This window comes from Stegostoma tigrinum, chromosome 17, assembly GCF_030684315.1.
Source record: "Stegostoma tigrinum isolate sSteTig4 chromosome 17, sSteTig4.hap1, whole genome shotgun sequence".
Taxonomy (NCBI): Eukaryota; Metazoa; Chordata; class Chondrichthyes; order Orectolobiformes; family Stegostomatidae; genus Stegostoma; species Stegostoma tigrinum.
Window position 1 is genome coordinate 25,171,534 of NC_081370.1, and position 12,823 is coordinate 25,184,356.

Genomic DNA, 12,823 nt, shown 5'->3' on the forward strand with positions numbered 1-12,823 from the left:
CGTTGAATCCATTTGGGCGGAAGTTAGGAATAGCAGGGAGAAGAAGTCACAGATGTCAGAGGTAGTTTCTTTACTCGAGAGTAGTAAGGGAATGGAACGTTTTTGCCTGCAACGGTAGTAGATTCGCCAATTTTAAGTACATTTAAGTCATCATTGGACAAGTATATGGATGAACATGGAATAGTGTAGGTTAGATGGGCTTCAGATTGGTATGACAGGTCGGCACAACGTCGAGGACCGAAGGGCCTGTACTGTGCTGTAATGTTCTATGTTCTATGATAAGTGTGATCTATAGTCCACCAAATAATGACATTGTGGTGGGGTGGGCAATAAAGACAGAAATAGCTAATGCATGTAAAAATGGTACAGCAATTATCATGGGGGATTTTAATCTACATATCAGTTGGTCAAACTAGGTCAGTCACGGCAGCCTTGAGGAGGGGTTCATAGAATGTATCCGCAATAATTTCCTTGAACAATATGTAATGGAACCTACAAGGCAGCAAACTATCCTAGATCTAGTCCTAATATAATGAGACAGGAATAATTAATGATCTCATTGTTAGGGATTCTCTCAGAAGGAGCGATCACAGTATGGTCAAATTTAAAATACAGATGGAGCATGAGAAGGTTAAATTCAGTACCTATGTCTTAGGCTTAAACAAAGGAGACTATGAAGGAATGAGGGAGGAGTTAGCTAAGGTAGAATGGGAGCAAAAACTTTATGGTGGGTCAATTGAGGAACAGTGGAGGACTTTCAAAACAATTTTTCACAGTGCTCAGCAGCAATATATTCCAGTGAAACAGAAGAACTGTAGGAAAAGAGAGAGCCAGCCATGGATGTCTAAGGAAATAAAGTGTCAGATTGAAAAAAACCATATACAAAAAAAGCAAAGAGTACTGGGAAACTAGTAGACTGGGAAATCATTAAAGGCCAACAGAAAGCCACAAAAAAAGTTGTAAAGAAAAGTAAGATAGATTGAGAGTAAGTGTGCAGTTTTGGTCTCCTTCCTTGAGAAGAGATATACTAGCACTGGAAGGGGTGCTGAGGAGATTCACTCAGTTGATTCCAGAGTTGAGGGGGTTGGGTTATGAGGACAGACTGAGTAGACTGGGATTATACTCATTGGAACTTGGAAGAATGAGGGGAGATCTTATAGAAACATGTAAAATTATGAAGTGAATAGATAAGGTGGAGGCAGGGACGTTGTTTCCACTAGCAGTTGAAACTAGGACTAGAGGGCATCGCTTCAAACTAAAGGGAAGCAGATGTAGGACTGAGGTCAGGAGAAACTTCTTTACCCTAAGAGTTGTGGATCTGTGGAATTCCCTGCCCAGTGAAGTGGTTGAAGCTACCTCGCTGAGTGCTTTTAAGGCAAGGCTAGATAAATGTTTGAACAGTAAAGGAATTAAGGGTTATGGTGAGTGGGTGGGTAAGTGGAGCTGAGTCTCAGGAACATTAGCCACAATCTCATTAAATGGTGGGGCAGGCTCGAGGGGCCAGATGGCCTTGTTCTTATGTAAACCTCTTCTGCACCCTCCACGTCCTTCCTGCAATGTGACAACCAGTACTGAACGTAATAATCTAAATGTGGACTAAATTATAAATTATTAAAATGATACCCTGACTCTTGTACTGAATTCCCTGATTAATAACGAAAAGCATGCCATGCACCTTCTCTACCACCCTATCTGCCTCCATGGCCATTTTCAGGGAGCTATGGGCCTGAATCCCAAGTTCCCTCTGTGTATCAATGCTGTTCAGTGTCCTACTGTTAACTATATATTTTTCCTTAACATTTAATCTCCAGAAGTGCAACATCTCAAAAATCAGCTGGATTAAACCCCATCTGCCATTTCTCCACCCATATCTGCAACCGATCTCTATCCCATTGTATCCTTTGAAAATCTTCTACACTACCAACAACTCCACTGACCTTTGTATCATCTGCAAACTTACTAATCCACTCATCTACATTTACATCCAAGTCATTTGTATATCACAAACAGCAGATGTCCCAGTAAAGGTCCCTGTAGAACCCCACTAGTCACCGATCTCTAGCCGGAAAAACACCCTTCCACCACTACCTTTCGCCTTCTGTGGGGTAAGCCAATTCTGAATCCATGTAGCCCAGTCACAGTGGATCTCATGCATCTTAATCTTTTGGATGAGCCTACCATGACGGACCTTGTTGACAGCCTTACTAAAATCCATATAGACAACATTCACTGCTCTATCCTCATTGATCATCTTTGAACCTTTCGAAGAGATGACAATCAAATTAGTAAGATTTGACATGACCTGCCCTGCTCAAAGCCATGCTGACTGTCCCTAATTAAGCCAAGCTTTTCCAAAGTATACACACAGGATCTTAGTACACAATGCATCTAACAGATCCATGATTGCTGTGGTTCTAAATGCTGAGAGTACAGAATATGTTGAAAACTTGAATGAAAACTTAAAAAGCACACATTATACTTAGTTAGGAGAAATTTCTCTTAAGTTTTAATATTTAATATATTAGGGAGGATAAAAACATTAATTTTACAATTTCTCATTTTCATTTAAATTCACATGCAAACCAGGTACTTTATCTGTTAAAAATGACGAAGTATTACATGGCTACTCAGTAAAGAAAATACTTACTTGCTGTAACCCTGAGTCTGGAGCAAATCCCGGTTCTTTAAAATCAACTTCATCATCGCTTGATGAATGTATATTGTGTGCACTAACCTGGAATATTATTTACAGGATAAAGTGATACAGCTAAACATGAATTTTTCACCCTTTCCCCAAAAACACAGTCCACTCCCTCCAGAAAACAAAAAGTATATTTTCAATAAAGCCGAACTGTAGGAAGACACATTTGAAATATCGAGGAACGCTTGGAAAAACTTAAATGACAACCTCACGTGAGAAACGCTAAAGCTTTTTTGTCTTTTATGCAAAAAAAATACAATTAATCCAGTTTTAAAGCTGCTTAACAGCCAACGGATTTCTCGGAATAAACTGAAGACAATACCTTCATACATTCAGAAAACCACAGAAGACCTAAAGTCCATTCAGACTTCAAAGCATGGGATAATTCTGCACAACCCTCTTTAGAACAACAGGCAAATTGATAAAAATCAACTTTTTGACCATAATTTTGGTATACATGTAGCTACTTTTAATGCAACGTCCCTCAACCATAATTTTAATCTAAATAGCAATGTAAAACATTAAAAGACTGGAATAATCATCTTCAACCTTGCTACAAATGCTGCACACTTGTCACTGGCTCTATTTCATTCCTTAGCTACTGTTTCACACGACAGCCATTTTTTCATAATTGTAGTGTCTGACTAGTTATCCAAGTTCATACCTTCAAAAAGTTACCCACTTTCATCTCCATAATATCATAGTTTCTATGTGCTCCTAAACAGCTTTCAGCTTGTGTACTTGTTTTCAGACACCTACCAGATCAATTGTATTCTTCTTATTGGTTTCTGCCAATGAACCTGTTGTAAACGTCTCCCATCTTTCCCTGTAGTCCTCACTAAGATCTGAAAACGTAAGCAGTATTGGAAACATGACTTTTACAAAAAAATCCATTACTCTGATTATTCTAAAAGCCAAATATTTGGAATTGGAATAAATGTCCACGCCAAATAATCAGTCCTACCAAAAAAATTTACTCCTGGTTTATTTATTCAATTTTATTTATTAAATTAGATACCCTTTAAAAGGAAACTAAAATGTTAACGTGTGTAATTTCAAGTTACTTTTACATTGAAATAGCTGTTAAAGAAAATCAAGATGAACAGAAATTAACAGTTTGTCTTTTAAGTATGACTTGATTACAATCTCCTACTATATTTGTATGAAACAGCTTATGCTGTACACATCTGAAAAAGGTGCCTATGTCAAAAGTCCAGCAAAGGCATTCCATGTCCTTCCTTGGGGGTCCTCCGTGTTCCACTAAATGAAGGACTAATCTAAATCGTCATTTTTATGTGGTGCGAATGCGGAATGCTGACATTACAAAGAACTTGTTCTGCTTGATATTCTTCTTGCAGGCTCACTGGAACCATGAACAATGGATTCAGCTACAGCAGGGATAATCACCTACTTGGCCACAATGTTACAAAGATTCAGAGAAATTCAGAGTAACAAATGCATCAGCAAGCACAGGATCAGCAACAACCTTCAGTGTCCACTAAACAGCCTCCACATTAAAACAATGAAGTGGAGACCCAGAGTCCAGCATTCTTGATGTTATTTCCTCAATGATTGCATTGGTGCTGCAGACTAAGGATGTCCCAGGATGCCAACTGTTGGAGCAGGACATGTGACGTTAGGAGGTGGATGGCCATCTGTGGGGACAGCTGCACCAAATTTGTACACAACTGACTGCTTCCATGGATCCACTGGGGACCCAAGTTAGATATTACAACTCTCAAGTCACGAATGTATCAAGACTGTTACCAATACAATTTCTATCAGGTCACACCACTTCTTATTATTTCATGAACATAAGGTCATTGTTGCAAACTAGACCATCAGCTTTACCAACATAGCTGGCTTTCCCAAGGTGCAGTGCAGTACAAACCGCTTACACAAAATGTTAAAAGCATCATATCGCATAACAGCTAACTTCATCTACTGAAATGTACTGCATTCCATTAATGTACAAGTCAAGTGTGATCACCAGACCACAGATGTGCCAGGTATCTGGGAGGTATCATAACAGCCATAACCCTGATAATTCTCATGTTCTTGCTTGTTTCAAGGGATGATGGCCTTATACAAGGATGGCTTCTGGAAGACAAGGGCAACCTTCTGCACCTGTAACTGATGATTCTGACTGAGGGAGCGTGTAAATACAATGCTGAAGAGCTGGCTGAGCAACCAGTGTTCCAAGGAGGAAGAATGTACAGGCAGAACATCACCTTCAGCATTATAGCACACTGCAGCATCAGGCTCAACAAATTAGACAGGAATTAATTGATATCCGGTTCCAATAGATGTGAGCTGAGTGCTGCTGAAAAGGCAAGTAGCTGCTGTTTTGCCTTTGTTTTTGTGGAAAACAGGTTAAACCTTTACAACCATTTGAAGACTTTCCCTACAGCAAACAGCAAACATGTAATGCTCCCACACTGAACAAAGACAAGATGTTAATGCTACACCGGTCATTAGAGACAGGGTACTAAGGTGATATGGTGCAAAGGACAGTTAACCTGTGTCGCTTATTCCTGTAGCTGCAGTCGCAATGACAGTCGAACGGAAAGTGAAAAATTAAAAATATTATATTTATGAATGCGAGCTTATATTTTCACCCATATCACCTACATGCCCTTAGAAGCAGTTCTTTTTCATTCCCCTCTCTTAACATGTACCATGAAGGGAAGCTCATGGCTGGCTGCGCTTTAAATATGGCACTGACACCAGGAATCCAGGCTGGTCCTGGCAGTGGCGAATACTTTCACCACTGCTGTGTGCACCATAATACAAACGGGTGCTGTGCGTATGTAATGAGACAAACTGCAGAAAATTGTGCAAGAAAACACTCTAGCATTCATGGAGATGAACCCTCCATATTTTCCAAAACTGACACAGCTGACTTTTGGCAAAATTCAGTCTTTTGTCTATCTTCACATTCATCTGTGAATAATTATTAGTTGTATAACATGTTCATGAGTAGTTCAGCCAAGAGTGGTTGAACACAATGCTATTTACCGTATTCCACACTTAAGAGAAGATAAAGTGATCATAAATTTATTCACCATAACATCAACTGGTATTTGAGAGAACTGGACTAAACCAGGAGAGCATACAGAGTAAGAAGTCACAGCTTTCAGATCACTAGAGACACAGCCTGCATAAGAAATCTGACATCAAATGGTTTATGAGGAAAAGGAATAAAGACACTGCCCAATCTTCATACAACACACAATTAAATGCAATTCATTTATTCTCCATCCTTCTTAAAATAATTTAAAATATAATTCACAAGTTCAGTTCATTGCAGCGTTGTAAAATGCAAAATAAAAAAAATCTTAGGAGAAATAGTATAGGATGAGTTGTAGCTATACTAGATGATACGTTAAAAACAGAAACAAATATGTAAAGTATTATACCTTTAAGCAGCTGATTAATGAGTACACTGTTTGGTCCCTTTTCAGCATTATGCACAATAGCATTAGCTATCCGTGTTAAGTGACCCATGTACCCTCTCCGTCTTCCACCTGCTGATCTGAAAAACAAGTTCATCCACTTATTCCAAAACAACAAAGCACAATGATTGGTGGTGGGTGTTGGGGGGAAAGACAATAAAGAGAGAGAGAGAAGAGGGAAAATAATGTTTAAAGAAATGTTTTTACTAAAGTAAAGGTTGCTGAAAGACACACGTTTTGTTAAAGATTTTCTTCTTGCACATATCGTGACAATTTGCCAAAACATCATTTCAAAGGGAATGTCAACTTTTAAACTGCACGAGGTGAGAGTGCTGATTAGTTGGCGAGTGAACTATGATTGGCAATGACATTGTCATAGAGGAAATTGTCAGAGATTGCATGTGAATTTTTTTTCACAAACTTTCAAGAGGTGCAATCCGGATTAAAATGCAGAGGCAGAAAATAATCAGCATCACTGATTTATTAGTTTTCTCTTTCTGATAAAATCAGAATTTAATTAAAAATATACATTACTACTTGCCTGGGAGGTCGGACTTTTTGGTGCTAGGGTCTAAAGTATTCTGAACTTTCAGTTTAATTGACATAAGTACAAAGGGAAAACTGAACTATGATATAATGACTCAACTGGAGAGATTGGCATTTCTGAGACACTTTTAAAGTACTGGCAAAGATCTGTAGCTCGGGCTGTGGAGAGGTTGTTGGCTTGCTTGCTGAGCTGGCTTGGTTTTGTTCAGACATTTCATCATCATACTAGGTGACATCATCAGTGGAGCCTCCAATGATGCCATGTTAATCTACTCCGCTTGGAATTTATACTGTCCAGTCCATTATGGCGAGTATTGTCATTTCGTTTTGATCAGTATGAGGTCCAATTCTATGTGCTTGTTGATTGAAGGATGGGAGGAGAACCGTGCTTCTAGGAATTCCCATGCATGTGTATGTTTGACTTGGGCTACTTAGGTTACTTTGTCCCAATTAAACTGTTCGCCTTCGTTGTCTAAACGTACAGATATTAAGGAGAGTTCATTGTGCCATTTTGCTACTAGCTGATGTTCATGTATTCTGTTGGCTAGTTTCCTTCCTGTCTGTCCGACGTGATACTTATGGCAATCGCGGCATGGTATTTTGTAAATCACGTTAATTGACCCCTTCACCCTGGGAAAAAGCCTCATACTTTCCATTCTATGTCATTCACAATCTTTTAAACTTCAATCGGGTAGCCCTTCAACCTCCTGCGTTCCATTGAAAACAAACCCAGTCCAGCTAGCTCAGTGAGCAAGTCAACAACCTCATTTCTGAGACACCTTTATCTTTTTGGTTTTATTATAGAAACAGTGAACTAGGTTACTTTTTTCATAAGCAAAGCAGAAAAATGATTATTCCACAGCAAACTATTCAATATGAATCTACCTTTCACTGGTCCTGAAAAAGACTTTAAAACAGTGTGTAAACAATTTCCTCGTAACAGACCAAATCTGTCCTTTGCCAATTCAAACCTGTGTCAACAGTACTAGCATTTGGTTCAAAATAAGCATTTAAGATTTACCTTCGCAACATCATTTACTATTTTGAGACTATCATATGATTCTCTATTGTTATGCTCTTTCTCAGGCTGAGGAGGGTCAAATGATTTTCCAGTCTGTTATCACAACATTGCTGAGGAATTAGACTCATGTTCCTATATTGGAACATGATGAAGTTTTGAATATCTCTCCAGCCGTCAGTAATAATATTGAAATGAACATTTGGAATTATATAATAAAGTGTGGATGCAGGCCATTTGGCCCATCCAATCCACACTGATCTTCTGAAGTGCATTCCACCCAAACTTCATCTTCACCACCATCACCACGCCCGCCCCCATCCCTCTCACCCCGCATTCCCCATGGTTCGTTCACCTGGCCTACACATCCCTGGACATTAGAGGCAATTTAGCATGGTCAATCCAGATAGCCTGGAGCACCTGCAGGAAACCCACAATGGAGAATGTGCAAACTCCACACAGTTGCCAGAGTCTGGAACTGAATCCAGAACCCTGGTGCTGCAAGGCTGCAGTGCTAACCACCGAGCCACTGTGCTACCCCACTACAATGTCTACTGCCATCATCCACAAATATTAGCATGAACTTACTGGAGTAGAATTTATTTCCAGTAACATCTCAGCTGCAACTTTAATTTTTACATCTGGTGATACAACTGATTGTTTAGATTTACACTACCTAAATATAAGTACAGCAGAAAGTGGGACAAGAAAATGAAAAAAACTGAATGACTATTGAGTGTATTCAAAGACATGAGTATATTTCAGCAGAGATAGAAAGAACTGCAGATATTGGAGTCAGAGTCAACACAGTGAAGAGCTGGAGGAACTAAACAGGTCATGCAGCATCAGAGGTACAGGAAAGTCGAAGTTTCAGGTTAGAACCCTTCATCAGACTTTCTCGTTCCTCTGATGCTGCCTGACCTGCTGTGTTCCTCCAATGTATTTCAGCAATTAGCAGATTTGTACTGACTAAAGTTACTCTGTACAGCTGTTGTCTGAAACCTAGCAATCAAGAATTAATACACTGTTCAAAAGTTAACAATAAACTATGTAAATAAGTCAGCCAAGTTACAAAAACTGGCACAACACTTAGAACAGTCTACAACTTCAAAGCTATGTAAATTTTAGAGACCAGATCTATTACATCTATTTAAAAAACAAAACTGGAGACGTTGCACATCAGCTTTTATAGTTATGAAACACAACTTCTCACATATGTAACATGTATATGTAATTGCTTGAAACTCTTAAAAGACCAGGATAGACCAAGATAGCTTATTAAGAAAAAGTACCGCCATGGGGGCCCAGATTTGATTCTTCCCTTGGGCAACTGTGTGGAGTTTGCACATTCTCCCCGTGTCTGCATGGGTGTCCTCAGGGTGCTCCGGTTTCCTCCCACAATCCAAAGATGTGCAGGCTAGGTGGATTGGCTAACTAAATTGCCCATGGTGTTCCGGGATGTGTAGATTAGGTGAGTTTTAGGGGGATGGATCTGGGTGGGGTGCTCTGAGGATTGGTGTGGACTTGTTGGGCCGAAGTGCCTGTTTCCACACTCTAGGAATTTCATGAACTAAGAAACTGGGCGAAACAACTTAAAGCCAAGGGATAAACAAAACCAGCTTTTCAACCTAGGTTTACACATGAGTGAAACCATTGAGTTTGCAAAACTAAAATCTACACTGTGAAAATTATTATTTGTCTCCAGGACTGCAAACAGCTGACAATTTTATTAATGTTGTAAAACATATACAAAAGTATACACAAAACAAAGGATCTTGGAGTTCCAGTTCATAGCAACAAAAACAAAGTTGCTGGAAAAGCTCAGCAGGTCTGGCAGCATCTGTACAGGAGAAAACAGAGTTAACGTTTCAGGTCTGGTGACCCTTCCTCAGAACTGATGGTGGCTGGGAAATGTCACTTTTCTGCAGAAAATGGGGAGGTGGGAGGGGTAGGGAGTAAACGATAGGATAAAGCCCAAAGAGAGAAAAAGACAGGTGGACAGACAAATCCACCAATCTCCCTATTTTCCGCATATAAACAGACGTGACCATCAGTTCTAAGGAAGGGTCATTGGACCCAAAAGATTAACTCTGTTTTCTCCTCCACAGATGCTGCCAGACCCGCTGAGCTTTTCCAGCAACTTTGTTTTTGTTCCTGATTTACAGCATCCACAGTTCTTTTGGTCTTTATTCAAGTCCATAGCTGCCTGACAGTGGCCAAGCAAGTAGAGAGGGCAGTAAAGAAGGCATGCGGCATACTTGCCTTTATTGGTCAGAGAAATGAATACAAGAGTTAGGAGGTCATACTGCAGCTTTACAAGACTTTGGTTAAACCACACTTAGAGTAATGCATACAATTTTAGTTGACACAATAGAGAAAGGATGAGACAACAGTGGAGAGGATGCAGGAGTGGTTTACCAGGACACTGCCTGGATTAGCAGGTATGAGCCATAACAAGAGGGTAGAAAACTCAGTTTGTTTTCTCTTGAGCAGCAGAGGCTGAGGGGACACTTGACAGAAGTCTATAAAAACATGAGATGCATAGAAGGGGTAGATGGTCAGAATCTTTCTCCCAGAGTTGGAATGTCTAATACGGGGGGGGGGGGGGGGGGGGGGGCGCGGCGGCGGCGGCGGCATGTGTTTACGGTTAGAGGGTGAGGGTTCAAAGGAGTCGCGAGAGTCAAGTTTTTTTTTTTGCACAGTGATAGGACTCTGGAACACGCTGCCAACGTTGATTTTGGAGGCAGATACGATAAGGGCATTTAACGGACTTTTAGATAAGCATGTGAATGTGCAAGATATAGAGAGATATGGACCAACAGCAGTCAGGAGGGATTAGTTTCATTTGGCATCATGTTTGGCACAACATGTTAGGCTGAAGGGCTCATTCCTGTGTTGTACAGTTCTACAATCTAGGGCCAATTTTGTACCTATTTCCAAAGTGAAAACGGACCAAAACCAAAGCAAAATACAGGTGGATGCTGGAGAACTGAAATGAAAACAGTGCTGGAGAAACTCAGCCAGTCTGGCAGCACTTGTGGAAGAAAAACAGAGTTAAGAGAGAGTCCAATGTGTAGTTTTTGTAATTGAAGAAGGGTGGGAAAACGAAGGGTTTAATACTGTGTAAAAAAGTGGGGAAAATCACATATCAGTAAGGACAATTAGAAGATCAGAGATCAAACAGCAAACGGGGTGGCAATGTTTGTAGAGAAGTGATAGAGGTGCAAAGTAAATGTTAATTGCAGAACACTGGTCAGCTCTGCTGAAAGTCAAACTGTGAAAGCAAGAAAAGGGATGAGGAGGAGCAGAACGGATTACAGAATTTACGAAATAAAGTTGCTGAACTCAATGTTGAATCCAGAAAAGCAGTAAATGAGCTGCTATTCTTCCAGCTCGCTTTGGGTTTCATTGGAACAATGCAATAGTCCTTGGTTAGAAATGTGACTGTGAAAGCAAGGTGCTGCATTAAAATGATAAGTGACTGGAAGATCAGGGTCGTGTTTGTGGACTGAATGGAAGTGTTCCTCAATCTATATTATGATTCCCCAAGGTAAGCAGCAAATACAGTAGACAAAATTGAAAGCAGTACAAGTAAACTGATTCATTTGGAAGGAGGTGCTTGCAATTTTGGACAGCGAGGAAAGAGGTAATCCACCACCTGCTTTTACCCCAGAAGTCTTTGTGGGGAGCAGTGAAGTATCCGGGTGATACAGGAATGGGCCAAACTGTAGCAGAGCGCATCGTCAGGCCAGAATGCTGGCAAGGGAGTGGAAGTGCAAATGGGGTGGTATCTGGGTGGAGGTGGCAGAAAACCGCAGACGATGATAGATTGAATATGAAGGATGGTGGGGAGGGGTGTAAAGTGAGAGCAAGAGGCTTGCCATCACAATTCTAGAATGGTGGAGAAGGGTAAAAGTAGAAGCATAAGAAAAGGGTTGGATATGATTGAGATCCCTGTCCAGCACAATGATTTTTTGGACAGCTACACCAGGAACTGTCACAAGTGCTTCCCACTCCCCCATTTAATACTGGTTAAAATATCAAACAAATTTCATAATTGAATAATTTATCTAAAAGTTATCTTGTTACTTTGTTATGAAGAGTAGAAGGCTCATTTGTACGATTGCATATTTTCATAAATGTATCATAAAGGCAATTTACTTTACATGTGTTTGGTTTACAAAGAATTGAATCTCAATGGGTCAATACAAATGACACCAAACTTTATGCGTATTTTAATGACAATAAAAAGCCATCATCTTGAACACATTTTCGTACTGTCAGTATTCTCAGGTGAATGTTTGCAATGCAGAGAAGTAATGTTTTCTTGCAACTCCCATGAAAGGTACATGCACTGTAGTGACCTTGAGGGAGACCAATTACTTTGGAAAAGAAGCTTGAGCACCTAGATAGTAACTGCAAGAATTATGTCACGAGAATTATTCACTATTAAACTAAAACTTAAACTGCACAAGAATACAAGCACATACTACTGAGTTAACACTATTTCATAAACCTGGAAATCCAAACAATCCCAACTTTTCATTTTGTCTTGGTTTCTTCCCAAACCCTCTAAGAAGTTCCCTTATATTTTCATGATATTGGAGTTCCTTCACTCTTCCTGCAACCAAAACACGATGTGCCAGGCCTCTCAGGAAGTCACTTGATTCTCCTAAACGTCCCTGCTGTTCGACTCAGTATGAGATTTCTTGCAGTACTTCTAATGGGGTAGGCAATTCTCCAACCTAAGAATCTCAAGACTAAGGACATCTTAACTTAATCATTGATCTCAAAGCTTTGATTAATGTGTTAACGATTCGAGAACAGTGATCCTTCAGAACTTGCTTTGTGACATGATAGTGGATTGACCATCCCTCATAAAAGAAGTGTTATGATGACTGCTGCCTGGTAAATTTTGATATTTGTTTTGAAACCAACTCCATGATTTCTGTGGTTGAGTCTGCTGAATGTTGAGCTTGCTTTTGCCTGGCGAGTTGATTTCATCAACTTAGGGGGCAGCACGGTGGTGCAGTGGTTAGCACTGCAGCCTCACAGCGCCAAGGAACCAGGTTCTAATCCACTTTTGGGCGACTATGTGTGTGG

General features: G+C 40.1%; 1 protein-coding gene across 7 annotated transcripts in view; it reads right to left on the reverse strand.

Annotated features, from left to right (window-relative positions):
- Nucleotides 1–12,823, reverse strand: part of ppp6r3 (protein phosphatase 6, regulatory subunit 3) — a 141,618-nt gene that overhangs the window by 53,054 nt on the left and 75,741 nt on the right. For all 7 annotated transcript variants that reach the window (XM_048545512.2, XM_048545517.2, XM_048545515.2 and 4 more), the window contains 3 exons: nt 6,121–6,236; nt 3,461–3,546; nt 2,648–2,734 (listed from right to left, as the gene is read on the reverse strand). In XM_048545512.2, the coding sequence (XP_048401469.1) occupies nt 2,648–2,734; nt 3,461–3,546; nt 6,121–6,236 (289 nt within the window). The remainder of the gene's footprint in view (nt 1–2,647; nt 2,735–3,460; nt 3,547–6,120; nt 6,237–12,823) is intronic.